Source organism: Anoplopoma fimbria, chromosome 7 (genome assembly GCF_027596085.1).
Source record: "Anoplopoma fimbria isolate UVic2021 breed Golden Eagle Sablefish chromosome 7, Afim_UVic_2022, whole genome shotgun sequence".
NCBI lineage: Eukaryota > Metazoa > Chordata > Actinopteri > Perciformes > Anoplopomatidae > Anoplopoma > Anoplopoma fimbria.
In genome coordinates, this window is record NC_072455.1 from 16,402,709 (window position 1) to 16,424,921 (window position 22,213).

Consider the following 22,213-nt stretch of genomic DNA (forward strand, 5'->3'; position numbering starts at 1 on the left):
TCAGAAGATGTTTTCATGGCTCTGTAAATCTATCATCTTCAGATTACCACCAGATACTGAAACCAAATATTGCTTATATCATTTGTAGAACCAGCATTTCTTAACCACCTTTCCATATGAAGTATTAAATAACCGTAAATAATCACGATCAGGTGGCCATAAAAAGAAAAAAGAAGAAACGTTTAATGCTAATCATTAAAGACAAAGACAAAGAAGAATAAAGCAAACGTTTAGGGAGTATTTGAGAGCACATGTACTACTGCCTACTTTGAGTTGCATTTTGCAGCTGACCTCCCATCTGGCTTAAATTGGATTTAGCTGATTGTCAGGGAATTACATCTTTATTTTAATCCTCTGGTTTTGGGGGACGGGGAAGTGTGCTTGATTTTCAGCTGCAGGTCGTAAAATCACTGTCGTGGTTAAACATTTTATACTGTGGCCCAGAAAGCTTTTTAAACAATGACTTTGGTGTAAATCATGCCTGGAGCACATACGCCGTTGGTGGGGGAGGTGGGAGGCTATACCATTTATCCCGACTGAACCATTTAAGGCTCCTCGTGGGAGCCGAGGGTTTAGGTTCTTGAGAGTAACTTAATGTCGGTCCCTGGTAACTTTAGCTTCATTTGTCTCTCTTTCGGAGAACTCTGGGCCTGTTAATTCAGGTAATTTCTCCGTAATATGGCAATCTTTTAATTTGACTCCACATAGGAGGAGAGGAAAGGATCAGTTAAACTTCTGCTGCTTGGAAAGCCTACTTGGTGACCTTTTACAAAACCTAAAAAACATTGCCGGCTAACATGATATGTTATTTTGCATGAAGGGCTTTTCTAGTGTGTTTCTACCCTACTGTGAATGAGCGATGTTGGTAAGGGGGCAACATCACTGAAAAAGAAGTCAGATGGGGCAACAAACATGAGCAGCCAATCAAATATGAAGGTTTAACAGTTCGGGTAGCTTATCACTGTGATAGAAATGTTATCAACGCAACACTTTTCAATGGTAAAGTGATTATAAAAGAGTTAAACTGAATAAAGACTTGTAGAAAGTCAACCCTTCCAAATAATTATTAGAATTAATATTCAAGCAAATGTAACCTTTACCATATTTAAGGATTTTTTCAATAAATACATTCCTATTTCTGTATTACAGCTGTATTATTACAGAATTTGTCCTCAAATAATTTTATGCATCAGTCTGACATCCAGAAAAATACTTTCACTAGCTCTGTTTAGTAAATGTTCAGTGTGCAATATCATAATTGACACTGAACTCCACTGTAGTAAAAAAAAACAATAAACATCATTCTTAATTATCTGCTTCTATTTAAATGTATCCATTATGACTTGTTTTTAACAATTAAATCCTCTAAAAACAACATTAAGACAACAGCCGAAAGTGTTCAACTGGCAAAAAACATACTAGCGGGTTAGCTCACTAGCAGTAGTGCTACCTCAGCTACCCCTGTATATAATTTGACCCTTGCCGTGCAGGTTGTAGCCCCCACTAGAGACTCTTCTGTGTAGTGAGGGATTATTATTTTGTTAGCTCCTCTTTCCTGCCCTGTTGGACTTTGTTGAGGTGATTTTGCCGTGTTCCCAGATTGCAACGATTACTTTAGGGAGTACAATGTTATCATAACCGATTGAAATGATGGCCACATCGACAAAAATACCGCGTGAGAGCGTCTGTCTGTGGACAATCAGTTCCCTCTAATCTTCTGAACCACTTGCTTCCCTCATGCAACCTGATACCCCAAGCCTGCCCTTGTGTAAAATAACAATGCACTATATCGTTTTTTCTTCTCACCTCATCATCTTCATTGATTATTGTTGAAGCTGTGAGGAGACACCTCTAGCAATGTTGTGGTAGAGAACCGGCTCCAAGTGAGTGTCAGTCAAACACGTTAATTTCCTCCTCGGGTGTTTGGTTTTTCAAACTCTGGGCACATCATCGATGCCACGGTTTATTTTCTGTAGTCATGCATTTGCAAATCTGAGAAGGATTTCTTCTGAAAGCAAATATCAGAAGGTTATGGATTAAGGGTGCAAGGAGATATGATTTCTGTGTAGACCCTATGAAAACGTGCACGTCTGCTTCTCCTCCCTGCTGGCATCACAAAATACACCGGTGTTAAGTGTGTGTGTGTGTGTGTGGATAATTCCCCAATTTGCAGAATGTACAGACATCCCCCACTAACAAGTCAAACAAGCCAAGTCCCATACTGTTAGCAGAAAAGTTAAGACTTCAAGACTGGTTTGCTGTGTATAACTCAAGTATAAAAAGTGTGTGTGTGTGTGTGTGTGTGTGTGTGTGTGTGTGTGTGTGTGTGTGTGTGTGTGTGTGTGTGTGTGTGTGTGTGTGTGTGTGTGTGTGTGTGTGTGTGTGTGTGTGTGTGTGTGTGTGTACTGGTAAAGTGTCAAGACATCCGTTCTGATGTTGTGATTAGGGTTGCTGACTATTTGCTCTGGAGTGCGGCACATTCCTCGCTGCCTTAATTGATACCAATTATGTGCTATTTGATTTGGTGTTTGATTGGGAGGTGCATTTGAAGTCTTGATTTGAGGGGCACAGGGTTTTTATTGTGTTTGGAACGTCAGGGTTGGAATTCCTGAATGATAGCCCGCTACCTTGTGAGTCACATCAAGGGGCACCATTGGGTTGGCACCGACGTTGACTGCTTTATATGTTTTTTAACTTTCTCTTTCAGCCTTTTTGGGGGGTTTTTGTGCCTTGCCATTTGAAAAGTTAAACTGGAAAGTTACTCAGCGTATAGTATATTCCCTCTGCGCCAAGAGTTGTCCATCTTGCTGTTTTTCTCCCTAACCAGAGGTATTGTCCCTCCAGGGGACACCTGGCTTGTTCCCCACCTCCACAGTGCAAATGTTCACTGGCTTTAACTGCCAGATGTTATGAAAGGCTCTATTGAAGTAGACCTTTTGGCTCATAAAGAAATAGAAAAAAAGTCACCATGGCTGAGAAGTCTCTCCTGATAGCTTCAGTGACCAGACTATGTCATCTGATTTACATGGGGATCTCACATGTTACTCCTTGTAAAGCAAAACATAGTCAGGGGGCGGACATGCTCCTTAACATGTCTGGTGAGTTTTGTTAAGATGTTTAGTTAAGATATGTTTAGAGTCAGCATATCTGTATATGCTTGGACATTTTAGTTTTTTTTCTTAAACGACACCCATATTTGACCCATGTCAAACCCATATCCAAAACATGCTAGCGGATTAGCGTGCTTTGTATGACTGAGATTTTTTTGACATTTCCAAAACACAGTGCTGGCAGTAGACTGAGCAAAGCAGTCCAGAGCTGAAAAGAAATGAGAAACAGCGGCACGAGTGCAATAAAATGAGAGAAAGGCAAGCAGGGAGGAAAAAAAAGGGGATATAAGAGGCAGAAATTTGAGATATCGGACAAAGAAATGGAAAGAATCAAAGGGGGAAGAAAATTGGTTTGCAATCGTTGTCTGTCTGCCATTATTCCGACTCACTGACACACACACACACACACACACACACACACACACACACACACACACACACACACACACACACACACACACACACACACACACACACACACACACACACACAGAGACACACCAAATGTGTGAAGTTGCAGCTGGCCCAGCTTCTTGTTTGAACTAGAACGCTTGACTGAGGCCCATTTATTGATTGGCTAGTGCACCAGACCTGAAGGACTCGTAGAGTCTCCGATCCCCCCAGATTACTCCCCCCACATTCATGCACAAAAAATTACACACACACATTCGCACACTGACGCACACTCCCAGTCCTCCTTCCCTCCCCTTATTCCTGAGGAAGAACGGAAGCAAGTCAGAGAGGAGACGGCAGGCAAACAGACAGGACTCACAGAGTGACCCAGAGAGGAGGGCATCACACACTTCTAGAAACACACACTCAGCTGGAAGAGTGACTCACACAGGCATGGAGCGAGATTTTTTATCTTGCAAGCTTCTGGTGACAGCTCTTCTTATCCTGGTACTGTACTGTTTGCTTTTTTCCTAAATGTTAATCTTGGAAAAAATATTTTTGTTTTGTGATATTTTTGTCTTTTAAGCCCTTAAAACTCGTCACATCCAGTAAAACATTTGGAAAGCATGTGTTCTAATAGATTGTCGTGTGTGTATTTATGTATTTTATAATATCTGCAGTAGAAATGCACTCTTTAGATCCTGGAGTCCTTTCAGCAGTATCTTTAACAAGGCAGGTAGTGTGACCTGAAGTGTCTTGTTTACTCCTGCTGCTGAAAAGTCCCCGTGCCTCCTCTGTGTTTTTTGATCTAAAGCACAAAAGTTGACTTGTCATGCAAGCTGTTTTGTCTGAGGTTAGTACCCGCTGTTACATTGTACTGACTGCTTTTCTAATGGCATGGCGGTGAGTACAGTACAGTGCCGTGCAGCGTGGATCAGACGACAAGGGATTCAGCAGATGTGCAAATATCGTATGTCTTGCCGACTGAAAAGGCCATCGTATGCTTATTGACACAGTCTGCGAAAAAAGGCACCAGAGTCTGGTTTCTTTCCCCTGTCAAGGAGTTTTCCATCTTCAAGGGAAAATGCCCTAAGTCTCAGCTGCTGACAGGTGACTTAAATAGAATCTGTCCATCAGAATAACATATTATGGAGATCACCAGTCTTTTATCATATGCTCATTTCCTCTCTTCCACTAGATGTGAAAAGATTAGATGTGTGACAGCCAAGTGGGCGTTGTGGTGATATGTTTTGCTCTGTTTTTCTCCACAGTAAAAGAGCTGGAAAACAATTTGTGACTAAGTGCTTTGTTGTGTGAATTGGAGCTGTTAACGGTGCAAATAAAACCCTGGAGGGATCCGAGCAGGAGAGGTGGGACATGCGGTGATGGAGGGGCTCGGAAGGCTCCAAGTGGATATACGAGCCTTTTGATTATTGGATCCAAATCCTCTCAGTCCGACTTGCGGAGCCCTGTGTTCCTCCGCCTTCATTGAGAACAATAGCAGCACAGTCAGCCAAGCAACCTCCTCATCTCCATCCCTCCGTCCCTTCATCTACTCTCCCCTCCTCTCTCTTCACCAGCCTTGTTATGCTTCCGGCTCTCTTGGCTTTGCAACACACAGCTCCCAGCCCTAATTGAGTGTAAAATTCACTGATTGCTTTTCAAAGGGAGAATTGAGGTGGTGGGCTAACCGGCTGCCCAGAGCACAGCCTGTTTATTTACTGTGGATCCAAACATTGGAATAGTTGGCCCTGTGCAGAAAGTAGTGCCGTTGCCGATATGTTTGGCCGCATGCTCCGTTGGCTGCGTGTTTAGGTCTTGCCGTTCCCCTCTGCTGTTCCTCAGGCGTCATCAGCACTGACCATTTATATCAGTCCCCACACACTTTTAATAATGTAAACCCACCACCCTGCCCCGCAGTGTACAGCATGGGTGTTTTGCTACCATGACCCAAAGAAAATAATCAAGGCAGTATTATTACCTTGTGTCTACTTTCCCTTGCGAGATCCATTCATGTTTGTAGGCGAAGCACAATGCCATGCTGTTGGGAAAAGGGGCCAAAGAGGTCAAAATAACTTGGCGTATCCTGAGTTTTTACTCTAGAATCTCAAATCTGCTTATCTCAAATGCAAGATTGGTCATTCACTGTAAACCGTTTGTCAGCTCAGTGGGCACAAAGAGCAGGTGTTACACATAAAGTTCGCATAGTCCCTGCCTTATTCAGTGTGTTCAGGGTAAGTGGGCTTGTTGTGCCTCACATTTCATTGCTAATCTGCAGGATTTGGGATTTTTAAGTCAAAAGCTCTGCGGGATGTTCAAGCTTAAATGGCTGTCGTGGTGGTGTACAGATCCCGTGGTGGGAGGCTGTCTAAAGTGCACAAAAGCTGCATTTCTGCCATTTTCAAATATTCTTTCATGCTTCACCAACACCAGAAAGTTTTCAGGTTATTGTGGAAAAATGATAATTTTTTTCTCACATCCATCTTTTCCTTTTCATTGCTAGTCTTTTAAACCACATTCTTGTTGCCATAGGAGGTGGATGATTTGTCCCAGTGTCGGTTCCAAGTTCCAAGTCTTTTTTTCTTTTTTCATTTTCCAGGTTTTCATCCATTCAACAGGTATAGAACCAGTTGTTTTTGGCAGCTTTTGTGTGGATCACTTCTGCATAGCTAAGCTGTCCCTGTTCTAGATAGCAAAAGCAATCTATTCCCCTTTCATACAATCTGAGCCTATAACGTAGCTCTCTAACTTCATTCAGTCAGACCTGCAAAGGGCATTGAGAAGAGCTAGGCTGCTAAGTAAAGCCAAGACAAAGAAACAAAACTCATGTGGAGCAGTAGATGATCCACATCAGATGCCGGTGCCAGCCTTACAAATAAACACCTTGTCTAGGTGAGTCAGTCCAGTCAAATCTAATCGGAAAATACTAAAGGCCTTGTAGGGTAAAGAGGATTTAAAGAGTCTAATAAAGAGGGGTGGGGAGGACTTTACTTTTTGGCTGTCACTCTACATCTGAGATGCACATTGTCCTTGCCGTCGCAAAATTCATCCTCTAATAATATTGACTTTGGATCACTCAGTAATATCCCTACCTCTGCTGCCAAATACAGCAAGATGCAATTACCAGAGGGAGACGCACACACGTGAGGCACTGAGTTTAAGAGAGGACTAACAGTTCATAATCGAAAGGATGACTCAGACATTTGAGATATGCAAAGGGTCAAAAGTCGAGAGCTTTTGATTAGTTTCCCTTGCAGTCCTCTCTCATCCTGTCACATGCACTTGTGTTTCGTTTTCAGCTGCTCCTGGAATTTAGTTCAGGTTCTCAACTAGCAGTTTTGGCTTTTATTTGTGTGCTCTGCAAGACAATCTGTTTAAACAGAGAAAACCACAAGTCATATGGCTGAGGAGTATGCATACAGGTTGCTTCCATTGCAAAAGGGAAAAGAGGAGTATAACTCAGTTTTATGATGTTGTCATGTTTTGGTTGGGTTTTGGCAGAAATGAAGACAAAAGATTTAACATAAAGACAACTTCGCATTGGTTTGAACGGATGGGCTGGAAACTGCACAAGGACGTCCATGACAGATCACTCATTTGTACAAACTCATCACTTCCTCCTTCCTGTCTCCTCTCCTGGTGTGTAGAGCTCGCGGACGGCCCGGTCAGAAGAGGACAGAGACACTCTGTGGGATGCCTGGGGCTCGTGGAGTGAATGCTCCCGGACCTGTGGAGGAGGCGCCTCATACTCCCTCAGACGATGCCTCAGTTCCAAGTAAGGCCGCCTATCAACTTAGCACCCTAAAGCCTGATACATACTCTGTGTGATAATGTAGTGGGCAACACCATGGGTTAAGCTGTTTTTCTATTGTGCAATATAAAATACAACATTTTTCCTGCTAATGTCTACAGCATTGCATATTTGATATAGGGGTGCTTCATGGAAAATATGGCCAAGTTCTGATGCATTGATCGGAGTTGGTCTGAAACTACGTGTACTTTGAGGAAGCATAGATTTCTAAAAATGAAATAGCTTAAGGAACAAACAACAACTTATTTCAACAATGTCTTCCTTAATTAGCTTTATTTAAAGTCGTAATGAGTAATATCAATGTAATGTGTAATATCTGACCAAAATGTAAGTTTAAAACATACATTTTCTACCCCTTTTTGGAGTTCCATTGACCCTTATCGCATAGATCATACCATAAAGTATTCTCAGTGATTACCCTTTGCTGGTAAAATGTCTAATTGTCTTCCACAACTTTGAAAATTTGCTGTTATTAGAACCAGAGACATAAAAAAATTACATTGACATTTACAAGTGCAGTACTCACAGAATGGTGCTATGTCATAGACTTATGAGATGATTACATTACAGGACAGGAGGATATACAGTAAAATGAAAATGTCTGATTTCAAGATAGAACCTCACTGACCCTCACATAAATGGAAGCATTACATGGACCATTTGTAAGCGTGTGTTCAAACACTATCCAAGGTAATCTCCCCTTTTAAAGAGCAAAGTCCTGACTGGGGTTGGACTGGTTTCCATTAAAGTGCCATATCATGGCTTTAAGATTCAAGAGTGGGGAGTGGGAGGGGGGTAGAGGCTCTTTTTCTGTTGCTCACAGTCGTTCTGCCAAATAAAACCAGACAGCTTGCCGAATAGTGTGAGTAAATCTCACCAAGCGCTCCGTTCCCATGGGCTGGAATGGAAGTGCTCAAAATACTTGTGAATGTTAAAAAGCCCTGAGGGGTCAACTGAGATCACTTGCCCATCCACCTCCTGAAACTGTCTAGACGGCCATATGAGCCTGAGTCATGCATTCATCAGTGATTTGTGGTTATAATTTCTAACAAATGCAAGCATAACAATGGATGTCCCTTACCAAAGTACATGTCATTTTAAATAAGTGTTTTCTGTGACAGACTTTGGGTTCCGCAAGCAATGAACCCACATTGGTTGGATTCCCACTGCTCATCATCTCGGCTTAAGTCTCAGGACGAACTGGAACTTGCACTTTGGACCTCTCGGTCCTTTCATCCTGTTGCCAAAGTCACCCGGTTGGTTAGGCTTCATGCTTACCCTGTGGGCTTCAAGATTAAAGCTCGAAGCCAAGTGTACTGGGCAAAGTGGTCAATTACAAATGGATTTGAGGAACAAGAGAGTAAAAAAATAGGAGAAAGAAGGAATGAGGGGGTATGTTTTCCATAGCAATGTTGTCACATTTATAGACTGGGAAATAACTGCAGGGTGACTTCACTGCATTCCTCTATTTTACAGTTCCGCGAATGCCTTGCTCTCTCACTAAAGGTAGCAAGTGAGCTTTGCTGCCAAAGTCACCTCTGTTTCACTGTATGGGGCTTCAGGGGGCGCTTCAGGAGTGACAGGAGCAGCCAGTGAGATCATAAAACATTACAACTGTCCAAAGACTCACTGACGAAACAGGGCACATCATACCTGATGTCACAATCGAGATGTACTCTGAATAACCATGAATCTGTCTGCACGGGTGCTGGGAAGCCAGGGAAAAAAGCATAAGGCTGTCAAAAAACCTCAAACTCAAAGTGCCAGACCCCCCATGTGCTGCACTGTAAACATTGAGGTCAATGGCTTTTTGAGGAGTTCATTTAATGATATCAGCAGCAGGCATTTCTCTCTGCTTGCCCAGAATTTTTGTGGTCAGGCACACCTCAGAATGCTACTGACTGTAAAAGCAATTGACGTGTTAAGAGGTGTTTGGGGTTTGAGCTTCATATGGGTTGTAGGCAATGTTTTTGGACATACTTGCTCATGTAAATCCAGGCGGGTATGTTTACAAACTTGTATGTCCTTTGGCAGTAGCAGTAATGTATGGGGTTGTTGAGGGAAATGGCAGGACTCTCCGTCCCACCTCATCCCACCTCAGCCTGCTGTTGCGTGGGACTGAAGGAGCAGGAGCCTGGAACCGGGTGGCAGATCAAACAGCGTCATTAAAAAGCACAGCACAAGGCCCCTTGTGTGTGTGTGTGTCTGAGTGTGACTCTTTGGAAAGAGATGCTGGAAATGGGCCTGCGACACCCTCCAAACCACTCCAACTCCCTGACCTTTAAACACATGCACACGCTCACGCACATACGTGAGTAGGGACCTGCTGCTAATGCAGAAACGCACAAGAGTTAGACAACGTCCCAAAAGGGCACATGGAGAATACAGACTAAACAGACTAAACACAGATCGCCCGGCCCTCATTAGTCCCTGCACTTGATCACAATCTCCATTATTAACAACAGCATTTGAAGCATGTGTGGACATATGGATTGGGTGTCATGGCAGGAGAAAGCGCTGCTCATTTTTTTGTGAGGTTTGGTGGTTGGCAGAAACTTCAGTGAGTCTTTTTTTCTTTTGTTATTTATTTTTATAAAAAGAGGCCAGCCATGACTTTATTTTGACTTTTGTTAAAATAATTGAAAGAGTCATGAACCCCATTGATAACCTTCCATCATCAGCGAATAAAGATAAACAGTCCTACATGAGGACAAGGAACAAGTCAAGTGAAGTTGCAAATAACTTCTCACCGCTGATAAGGATGTTTTTACTCTTAATTGGGTCACTGATTTGCTGAAATTACAGGCTGTGGCGTTAAATTACTGTGGCATTTTGGTTTTTAAACAAGGCCATGCCACAGCTGTGTTTAAAGTCTAACTTTAAATGGTGCAGTAGTTAAAATTGAATTTTCTCCAAGGCAATGACTAATTAAGTTGCTCTCATTAACTTGGGCCTGGCACCTTGATTACGTCTCCTACTGCACAGAACGGGGGCCCACCCTCTGCGCGGCCTGTGCAGTGCTAAAAACACCAAGCTTCTCTACAGGGACACTTAACCCATGTCAAAATCAACAACAACAATCTGTTATGTAGAATCCAAACTCATTTAAAATTTTGAAATCTAGAAATTCAGAGGAGATATGTCAGCTCTAGTAAGTCAGTTCATCTCTAGGATACTTCATCTGGGAACTGTAAATTTCCGAATTAAATTTTGTTCCAATCCATCTTGAAGATGAGGAGATAGTTCACTGGATAAGTAAAAACTTTGATGTGCTGGTGGTGCTAAATGAAATGTCAGGGGGTCTTTAAAGCCCCAGGTCATATGATCCAAATGTCATTATAATCTGAGCCAATAGTCGCAGAGACATCTTGCTGTGGATTAAAATGTTGGACTGAATGATCGACTAGTAGACAAAGAAAAGAAGTAGTGCCCTTTTCTGCTGCTGCTTCATCTTTCTTAACTTCATTTTTGTAAACTGATCAAGAGCAGAGCTCACAGTAAGAGCATATTTCAGCCATAACCATCTCCACATTTTAATGCGCCCACTTGCCTTAAGTGTGTCAATATTATTGCAAAGGTTATGGAGCGCTGTTTGCAATAACTTTCAATCTAATGAGAAGAGTTGATGACATATATATGGACATTATGAGCCAAGCCAATTTTACTGCATATCCAATATTTCAAGATTGTTTATGGTTACAGCGCATTTGAGTTCCTTTTTTGTCCTTTTTTCTTGGATGAAATTGGCATGCTAGATTGTAGTTTTAACTGATGAGCAAACTCTCTTTACTGTAGTTGTGTCTTTTTGTGCAGATTTGGCAGCAAGAGCAGGGTCATAGTCTTTGAGTTATGTGTTGTGTGCTCTATAGTCGTTTTTCCCCAACTTATGATGGCGCCATGATGAATGTGTAGCCTCAGCCCTACTTCTGCGTAGCCTCCACTTTGTAGCTTCCAACGTCAAGAGGAAATGAAAAGGGAAATTAATTTAATTCCCTTTGCCTCTATTTTTAACATTACGTTTATTTATTGCTCCTCCCACTGATCCAGATCTTTGCTACCTGTCTCTCAACTCATGGTATTTGAAATTATCTTGTTTGGTTCCAAGCCCTATGACCTGCTGTTTGGCTTGGCAGAAGGGACTGTCTGGATACGTCACAGGGTCTAATGTTCTTGCCATGCCACACACTTCACATCCACTCCCTCGGCTCTCTGGAACAATATTTAAAAAATCCTCAAGCCCTCGCTGATCCGTGAGTCGAAACTCTGCGATGTTGCCTCCAATCATGATTCCAGATTAGCTAAAAGCCGATGACACTGGAATTCCTCTTAAGTTTCCAAACTCAGACGAATATCCTTTGATTAGCTCCCACTGGGGTCTTGAATAATTGGCCTATCATAGTCACCATCAATAGTTTATCATAATTTGGGCAAAGACACTGCAGACTGTCCAATCTGCTCCAATCTGTTCAGCAGACACAGCTCGTAGGCCCGACTATGTCTGCTTTACTAAATGTATGTGCAGTACTGCTGGTTTATAAAGCAATGGTTTGTTAAAAATGTACAGTATTTGAATCTTGAGTATTATCAGTTAACTTGTTCACCCTCAATTCCTTATAAACATGCCAATAGTGCAGCTGTTGTCATGTTAATCGCAGATGAATGCCCTTTAACCTACAGCTGATGAGACTGGGGTTAATGTTTTGCTGTTTCTGTTTTTTATATGCTTAAAAGTGGTTGCCATCAGCCCAAAAATCGATTGGCAATTTCTCAAAATGGTTGCCAATGACAACCTGGCAACCCTTACCGTCGAGCCCTGTTCCTCGTTCCCTTTACTGATACTTATGCTATTTTGAAATCAATCAAAATGTGTTATTCGCTCAATTTATATAATGCAGGAGATGGCAAGCACTTTTTTACTTTGAACATTCCATCTTTCCATCGTAGTGATTCCAATCGCTGCTCTGCAATTCAGAAAACGATCAGAGTCAACGGTTGGAATACCAGCTGCCTCGGGCAAAGATCATTGGTGTGCATTGTGGTTTGTTTTATCATTTATCAGCTCACCCACATGTTCATTTTTTTATTCTTCCACAGGACCTGTGAAGGGCAGAATATCAAATATCGCACATGCAGTAATGTGGTAAGTTCGGCAAGCTCATCTTTATGTAATAGATGTCAGTAGAGCTTTCAAGTGTTTGTGTTTTTTATTGAATTAAACTGAGCAAGTTGCGATTGAGAATTCTGTGTGGTGGAACAATATGACTAATGATTATGGTAAGAGGTGGAATTTAGTGATCTAGGATCCTGTTGTTGGAGAATAAGTGAGAAGTTGTACTTTGGGGGGGGGGGGACATCAAACTGGTTCAACTTTAATTCAATATGATGATCACAATGTTGAGTTTCAGCAACCGCAGTATCAACAGTCCTTCCACCACAAACATTGACAACGGTGATATGCCTCGCATTAATAATAGAAATATGGCTAAATATTATTTTTTTACCCTCAGGACTGCCCTCCAGATGCAGGTGATTTCCGTGACCAGCAGTGTTCAGCTCATGCAGACGTGCGATACCAGGGCCAGTACCACGAGTGGCTGCCTGTGTACAATGACCCGGACAACCCCTGCGCTCTCAAGTGCAACGCCAAGGTCTCGGGCCTCGTGGTTGAGCTGGCGCCCAAGGTGCTGGACGGGACACGCTGTTACACCGAGTCCTTGGACATGTGTATCAGCGGAGTCTGCCAGGTAGGAGAAAGAATTAGAGAGCTTTATTGTTTATTTATTTTTATTAATCTATCACAAGCAGCCAAATAAAGACTTGTAGACTCAAAATATTATTGACTAAATAGAGAAGTAACTTACTCCTGTAGCTTTATGTTTCAGTGTTGGGACATTTACACAATTTTTAGGTACCAAGACAGACTTTATAGAAACCAGTAACATGATTACGATCAGTTGTTTTTAAGGAAATCGGAAAAATATATTCCCCAGATTGCAGTCTCAGACGCCAGCCACATGCTTAAATAAAACTGAATTAAGTCTTGGAGAACTCAAGGGAAAATATGCAATGCATACAAAGTGTCTACTCAGCTGGATAGATTAGCAGATACTGTTCTTTATATATATATATATATATATATATATATATATATATATATACAGTTTAATATAGTATACAAATGTCGGCGAATCTAAAACAGAAAACACATATTTTGCCTAAATCTGTAAGTGAAAGACATGCTGACTCTCATCTCCAATTTATAGAAAATGATATTAAATCTCGACCATATACGCCCATGAAAGAAAATGGCTTTCTGAATGGAAATTTATTTTGTTTATGAATATAAATTCCTGTCAACAAAACACTATATTTAAAGTGTATTTGGATGCAAGAGCCAAAAAGTAGCTAATCCAAGAAAACCTATACACAGAATATTGAGTTACAATGCTAACGTCATGCCATCTGCTTTACAAATGAAGTCCCATTGAGAATAATATTTGAGATTCGGGCTTTGAATGACAGCCCAGGAAACACTTTACAATGCATTTTTTTCCGATCTAATTAAATTACGTCCCGAGGCGTTGTGTGTCTGCAAAAACACTCTCTTACCATGCTTAGAATCACACTGCGGTTTTAGCTTTATCTAACTGACAGAAATCGTGAAATACTCCATCAATCAACTACGGATGATTGCAGATAATGGGGGATTTTAATTTTTTTTTAACATTTTTGGAAAAAACTACGATCAACTCCCATGCTATCTTAGAAATACATACTATAGATCTGGCATGGATTTGGAAGAACCCGGAGGGTTTTCCATTTCTTAATGCAGAGCATCTTAATTGTAGTTTATTCTGATAGTTTATTTTTGATTCTGAAAATTGGAAATCAGGTTGCTGTTCAATCCTTTGGGAACATTTTGTATTTTTGTCTATTTGTCTATGTTTTATAGATTGTAGGATGTGATCATGAGTTGGGGAGCACAGCAAAGGAGGACAACTGCGGTGTCTGCAATGGAGATGGATCATCTTGCAGACTGGTGCGGGGACACTACAAAACCCAGCATGCTTCAGGAAAAAGTATATGATCTTTAATTCAGGTCTAATTTTTTTTATTTGATTAAAATGACGGTGTTAAGACTGAAAAAATAATCCCTGATAACGTTACAGTGATGTCATAACGTTCTTTTTCAGGTGCTGTCTTGTATAATACAGGTCCAATCATTCTGTGTCTTGATTGTATTTGTATTGCCAGTTGACTTCATTGCATTCACATAAGTATTGATTGATTGATTGTCTCTCTGTCTGTCTCTCTCAAGCTGAGGACACAGTTGTTGTCGTCCCCTATAAGAGTCGTCATGTTCGTCTGGTCCTGAAAGGCCCGGATCACTTGTGTAAGTCCTGGTAGGTCTAGGGTGCCCTTCCATCCAAAACAGCTGAACATGATATTTATATTTGGCAGTGTTTTTAATTGCCAAATACCTGCACATCAAACAAAAGCATTCTGCATGTGCTCTGGGAGTTTCACTGCAGGTCATGTTATGCTTTAAAGACTTGTGATTCAACAAGAATATTTCTTTTTCATTATATGTGTTATACTTGCTTGACCTTTGAAATGAATATTTCACCCAAATAACAATATAAAATTAACCTTTTATTCTAAAATATATTACATTTTGGTCTCTCTCATAAATTCTGGTTATAAGAGTAGCTCAGTGCAGAATAAACAGAGGAGGTATTTATGTCTCCCCTCTGAGAAGGTTTAAGGCTTCCAGCAAATATAACCGACGTCGAAGTACTGGCATCAAACTCCCCACCAGATCAAATCGATAACAAATGGTCCGCCTCCCTTTACCTATCCTTTGCTCCACGTTTAGTTTAGAGATATTTTCCCGAACCAGGCCGAAAGAGCTTCTTTTTCTCAATGGACAAATTTTTCATAAAATATTTCCCTGTTTTTTTTGGCCAAGGGCGCTTAAATTCTAACCATTTGTCTGCACATGATTACTGCTGCTGGTTACTTCTGGTTACTGCTTGTTCCTGCATTTTTTCCCGTTGTTTTTGTTTTAAATGTCCGCGCTGGAATCACACAAGACACTGTTAGGTCAGGGTTAAAGTGGGGTCAAACAGTGGAAAGCTGGCTGAAGCGCTGGCCTCCTCGCAGACCCACCTTCTCCCCTGTAGCAGTGCAAAAGAGAGTCTGTGTGCCTACAAACCCAGCAGCTAGTCCACTTCCTTTTTTTAACTGGATCTGACGGAAGGTCTGTAATACATGAAAGAGTCTCTTGACATATTAAATGCATCTTTTATTTGGTGTTTCATTCCGTTTGACACGATAATGATGAAAATGTAGACAATAAATGATCCTTTATCATAAGCAGATCTAGAATTTTGTAATGACTATAACTATATACAGCGGGTAAAATAAGTATTGAACACGTCACCATTTTTCTCAGTAAATATATTTCTAAAGGTGCTATTGACATGAAATTTTCACCAGATGTCGGTAACAACCCAAGTAATCCATACATACAAAGAAAACAAAACAAATAAGTTCCTAAATTAAGTTATGTGTAATAAAATGGAATGACACAGGGAAAATGTATTGAACACATGAAGAAAGGGAGGTGCAAAAAGATGGGGCCATAATCCGGAAGTGGAAAGAACATAATTTTCACCATAAACCGGCCATGACCAGGTGCTCTTCGCAAGATTTCTGACAGAGGAGTGAAAATAATTATCAGAAGAGTTGTCCAAGAGCCAAGGACCACTTGTGGAGCTTCAGAAAGACCTGGAATTAGCAGGTACAATTGTTTCAAAGAAAACAATAAGTAATGCACTCAACCGCCGTGGCCTGTATGCACGCTCACCACGCAAGACTCCATTGCTGAAGAAAAAGCATGTTGAAGCGCGTTAAAAGTTTGCTGCACAACATTTAGACAAGCCTGTGAAATACTGGGAGAATATAGTCTGGTCAGATGAGACCAAAATTGAACTCTTTGGATGCCATAATACACACCATGTTTGGAGGTCAAATGGCACTGCACAGCACCCCAAAAACACATCATGGTGTGGGGCTGTTTTTCAGCATACGGCACTGGCAAACTTCATATAATTGAAGGAAGGATGAATGGAAAATTGTACCGAGACATTCTTGATAAAAATCTGCTGCCATCTACCAGGATGATGAAGATGAAACGAGGGTGGACATTTCTATGGAAAGAACTAAAGATCAGGGTTCATAGAAGAGGCCCATGGAACCTTCAAGATTTGAAGACTTTTTGTGGAAGAATGGGCCAAAATCACACCTGAGCAATGCATGCGACTAGTTTCTCCATACAGGAGGCGTCTTGAAGCCGTCATTACCAACAAAGGCTTTTTTTACGAAGTATTAAATAAATTCAGTAAGCGTGTTCAATACTTTTCCCCTGTGTCATTCCATTCTATTACACATAACTTAATTTCTGAACTTATTTGTTTTGTTTTCTTTGTATGTATGGATTACTTGGGTTGTTACCAACATCTGGTGAAAATTTCATGTCAATAGCCCTTTTAGAAATATATTTACTGAGAAAAATGGGAACGTGTTCAATACTTATTTTACCCGCTATATCTATATTGTGAGTGATGTGCCCATTGTGCTCAAGCTATCTACTTTATTTCTTCTGTAGACGTGGAGAGTAAGACTCTACAAGGGGTTAAAGATGAGCTGATCTTGGATATAACAGGGCAGTACCACCTGGAAAACACCACCTTGGACTTCCAGAAACTTTCGGATAAGGAGGTCCTGAGAATCACCGGCCCACTTGGAGCTGACTTCACAGTCAAAGTAAGAGCATCAATTTATCGATTCAAGTGTCTGAAAGCTGCACCAGTCAATATTTTCATTCAGTTTACTTTGTGTAATAGAATTTCACCCAACTCTTCAGTTTCCCTCAGCTTAAATTTAGGAAACTTGTATTTGATTCATGGTGGAATGTTGGGCCTTGAAGAAGAACCATAACACATGTGGTTTACTTACAGTATGTTTGAAAATATAACACAACATAAATTCAGTTCATAAATACAGTTGTGGAGCTTTGGTTTTATGTGTGTATGAGTTATACACACACACGCTTACATTCACACACCAGGGCCAGTGAGTGGACATTAAAAGTTATCCAGGCCGCGGACAGGGAAACGCCTGTATAAACTTCCCACCTCATAAACACACAAGTCAGGATCAGACAACAAATATGAAGTCAGGAGACAGAAATCTGAGAAGCTATAAATGCATAATTTTTCTGATCTGTTACAAGGCAGACAGCCAATTCATATCGCAGTGCTGAAACAAAATTGTACAAATGGAAAATCACATTAAAAAGTTGCCAGACAGTCTGTCCACTGTGAACACGTGAATGATAATGATTGACAGTTTGATTTATATGTGCTGAAGGTATAATCTGGCTTTGGGAATTTCTTCAGTATACATGTGACACAAATGGCCTAATTTCTATGGAAGCAGTCTGTATTCTTTATGTTATCAAAGAAATGTTGTATCCTGCAACAACCTGTGAATGTGCAGAAACTGACATTTCAGGTTCCTGAGGGTCAAATTTTCCCACGATTTCACGTGAACCATTCCAGTAGCTACTATAATGGTATTTTGTATATAATATATATATATATATATATAATCACTTCAGCATTATCTGAGTTGTAGTTTTTTGTATTCATTTTCTTCCTTCGACCCTTTTATGGTAGCAATTCATAACACCCTGTCTGGTCTATATGGGACTGCTTGAGAAAAGTAGCCTTAAATCTACATCAGGAGTATTAATTATATTTTATACTCCGAAACAAACCCACACTAAACATCACACTATCTTCATGTAGCTATGTATCAGATAATGGGAGCGGTTGTTGTGTAACTTAGCAGCTGACTAGCTTGGCTGCATTTCAGAAAAGGGCTCTGTTAAACTGAACTTGCTGGGGTTTAAATTGTAGTTCTGTGTTAACAATGTTTTATTTACTCCACAAGTAGAAACACATGACGTTGGACTAACATTCGGCAAGATAGCGATTAAGTGCATTTCCCAAAATGTCAAACTATTCGTTCAACTCATCATGGTTGCATTCATCATCTTTTAGGCGTATTATAATAAAATGAAAAAAGCCTTGCTGAATAGAAAAATATTGAAAAGATTTGGTGGTCACACTATGAACACTGCTTCCGTAGGTGGAGTTTACCAGTGGAGCAGACAGTGTGGTCCAGTACATCTACTACCAGCCCATCATCCACCGCTGGAGAGAGACCGACTTCTTCCCTTGCTCCATCACGTGTGGTGGAGGTAAGCATGGAGTTGCACTGCTCACATTGTGGACTAGTTACTAAGAACGCTGTGATACTGCTAAGTGCTCTCATATGGCAGGATAATGATAACATCTTTGATAAATGCTTAATATTAAATTAATGCTCCACCATATCTTTTATGATAGATCATTTCTGTCCCTTCTTTTGGAAAGACTGACTTTCTTTTTTGTCTGTAGGTTACCAGCTAACCTCAGCAGAGTGCTTTGACCTTAGGAGTGGCCGGGTGGTTGTGGATCAGTATTGCCATTATTACCCAGAGAACGTCAAACCCAAACCCAAACTCCAGGAGTGCAACATGGAGCCCTGCATGGCCAGGTTAGAGACAAACTTCTCTAAAAACTAATTAAATCCACGTTCATGATAAGTCAACAGCAGTTTGTATGATTAATTCCTTAATCCATTCTGCCTTTTAGTGACGGCTACAAGCAAATTATGCCATATGACCTTTACCAACCCCTGCCTCGGTATGTACTTAAAACTGTGAGGTGAAATAGTTACACAGCAACACAAATTCTAACATTTACCAATCTCCATGAGTGACTTCATGACTGAGCTTTTATAATGTCAGATGGGAGAGCAGTCCGTGGACCGCCTGCTCCACCTCCTGCGGCGGAGGCATCCAGAGTCGCTCAGTGTCCTGCGTGGAGGAAGACATGCAGGGTACCATTACTCCCACCGAGGAATGGAAGTGTCTCTACTCCCCCAAGACAGCGATCCTGCAGCCCTGTAACACCTTCGACTGCCCCACCTGGCTGGCACAGGAGTGGTCACCCGTAGGTGCCCTTTTTTTAACTCTGTCTTTTGGACATTTATCTTTAGACTATTTTTTTAAATTATTATCACTGAATATTATTTTTACAGAGTATTAAGCCAATATATAGTCAAGAAAATGAATTTTAAAGGCCACTCTGATCTATAAAGCATCACAAAACTATGTTCAGAAAGTTAAAGCTAGAAAATATAAACAGATTTCTCAAATAGTAGCAAATGGTAAAGTCTGTGAACCACCACAGTGGGTCTTAATTAACCCATGGAGTTTGAAGGAGTAAAAATAAGTATGATTAATTGTCTTGTGGAGAAACAAAAATATACTCAGCGGACAATCAGGCCTGTGATTTGTTCGTCTCATCAGGTATCCATCAGCTTTTTTAAACATGACAGGAACACTTGCAACTGCTTAAGTTAAAACACAACCTTACTGTGTGAGTCTCAGTAGCACCGCTGACCTCAATTTGAGTGTCCTTCACCACCCGTGCCCTTGAACACACCCTCAAAATATACAAGGCTTTAATTAAAACCCCAAAGTCAACAGCACATATCCTAAAACTCGGTCTTTGCCAAACACATCCAGCTTATCGGGTCAGTGCTTCTGGATCATCTAACACTCCTGGTTAGCTTACTTATTTGGCAGAGTTGCTGTTACATTAACCATAAATATACCATTGAACTCCCTTATGGGGATTTTTTCAGCCACACCAGTTATACAGGCACAAGCAGAGGCCCAAAGGAGTCAAATTTGTGGCCCTCTGAAAACCTGGGATGCTGTTTACCTAGTAAATTCTTTCTTGTGAACTTGCCTTTAAATGCTTGTTTTGGCACTCCTGAGCAGAGAGCTGCAGGGATTTTGGAAGGTCTCTTTCTTTGCTTCCCTTGAGTCAAAGGCTTTCTGTCAAACACAAGCAAAGAGATATAAGTGTAGGAGTGAGACTTAACACTTTATCCTAGCTGTGTGTGAAAATGATCATGAGTTATTCAGTGATTTATAGACTATATCTCCTGAACTGTCCTGTTACCACCAGTGCACGGTGACCTGTGGACAGGGTCTGCGCTACAGGGTGGTGTTATGCATCGATCACAGAGGACTCCATGCTGGAGGTTGTAACCCCACCACCAAACCCCACATTAAAGAGGAGTGCCTGGTGACCGTGCCCTGTTATAAGTCCATAGGTGGGTCTAGATTGTTGTTTTGTGACCGTCTTACTTATTTCAAAAGTAAACTTTCTCTTGTGATGTTCAAACTTTGATGGTGATTTTCCTCTAGATACACTCCCAGTTGAGGCAAAACCTGTGTGGCATAAGCAGGCCATAGAGCTTGATGAGGAGATCAGTGTTTCTGAGGAACCAACGTGAGTACTATACACCAACCTATGCATGCATGCCCACAAAAAAAGGATATTTGCTGGATAACTGATGCTATATATCTCTATTTGCTGCTTTCTTTTCTATTGAAAGCAGTAGGAACTGCAATTCTATGTTTTTTTTTACTGGCACTCTGGACTACAACCATATACCTTAAATAAAGAGGCCAGAGGTGAATGTTCTGTTGAAACCATAATAGGTGTTGGGGCCTAATACCACAAATAAGTTAGGAGGATGCAACTGCTAAAGATGTAAATGTCCCTCAAGCTTCATAACCAAGAAAAATAAGTACTGTAACTCTACCTGGAGGTGAAACTGAAGCACACAGGGCCTGTTGATGCCATCAAACCACAACAGTCCTGTGGTTGTGTTCATGTGCAACTGCCATTTACAGGTTAAAATGTAGTGCTGTAGCCCCCATTTTTTCCCACTTGCACTTTTCAAAACATACACCAGGTTGAGTGCATGTCTCTTTGCACACCTGGGTATGCCAAATGTTTGTGTGATACAATGGCAGGAAAGTTTTGTCAGGATGAGTAAAAGTTAGAGGTTTGCTGTTTTGCTCCACTGAAGGTGTGTATCATCAGATATAAGTAAGGAATATGACCTACGAGGTTATCTAAGGTAAAAGGGGAAGCTGATGGTGGAAGAAGAAAAACATATTTTTGGAAAACCAGTGGACTGTTCAGTCACTGACTACCAGCATTACCTCAGAAAGCCTCAGATGTTCCAGATGTTCTTGTCCCACATATCAATTGAATAATAAAGGCTGTCCTCTGAAGATGGACAATGTTTGGACTCTACTCAGCGTCTTGCATGACTTGTATTAGCGACCATGTTAGCCAGTTCAAAACATCTGTTACTGTGACTTATCTTTGGAGTGAGAGAGTGGGAGGGAGAGAGAGAGAGAGAGAAATGCCAAAGCATATGACTTTGCTCCAAAAGCACATAAATATCTGTGTATAATATGCAGGCATTCACTAGCCAACAACAATATCTGCCTACCATATGGGGCCAGGTTACGGATGTGAACGGAAAGAGAAGGAAATTCCTGTGTTAGACTTATTGCACCTCCATTGCCAGACCTTATGCCTGCCCTGAGCCACCGCTGTGCGACTTCTTAAAAGATTAAACCTAAATGTTCCACAGCTTGGCAAAAAAAGCCTTTTTTCACCTTACCACCACCATGAGTAAATAACATATTTCCATTGATGCAAATTGAATTGATATGATTTAGCATGGGGCTTTGGCGGATATCACAAAAATGTGTTGTTTCCGCCCATGAATGAAATCACGATTGCTTTTGAACCGACAGCTGCACTTCAACAGCTCGTGAAGATCAACATTTCTGTGGGTTCGCTTGTTGACTCTGTTGCTCATGTTCCAAGGCCTAACTGCCTTGAGCAGT

General features: G+C 41.1%; 1 protein-coding gene across 1 annotated transcript in view; it reads left to right on the plus strand.

Annotated features, from left to right (window-relative positions):
- LOC129093172 (ADAMTS-like protein 1) overlaps nt 1–22,213 on the plus strand; it is a 59,863-nt gene that overhangs the window by 21,262 nt on the left and 16,388 nt on the right. Inside the window, exons 3-14 of the mRNA XM_054601091.1 lie at nt 7,151–7,278; nt 12,409–12,454; nt 12,822–13,058; nt 14,267–14,393; nt 14,633–14,707; nt 16,985–17,142; nt 18,532–18,643; nt 18,843–18,981; nt 19,080–19,130; nt 19,235–19,439; nt 20,466–20,613; nt 20,708–20,792. Of these exons, the coding sequence (XP_054457066.1) occupies nt 7,151–7,278; nt 12,409–12,454; nt 12,822–13,058; nt 14,267–14,393; nt 14,633–14,707; nt 16,985–17,142; nt 18,532–18,643; nt 18,843–18,981; nt 19,080–19,130; nt 19,235–19,439; nt 20,466–20,613; nt 20,708–20,792 (1,511 nt within the window). The remainder of the gene's footprint in view (nt 1–7,150; nt 7,279–12,408; nt 12,455–12,821; nt 13,059–14,266; nt 14,394–14,632; nt 14,708–16,984; nt 17,143–18,531; nt 18,644–18,842; nt 18,982–19,079; nt 19,131–19,234; nt 19,440–20,465; nt 20,614–20,707; nt 20,793–22,213) is intronic.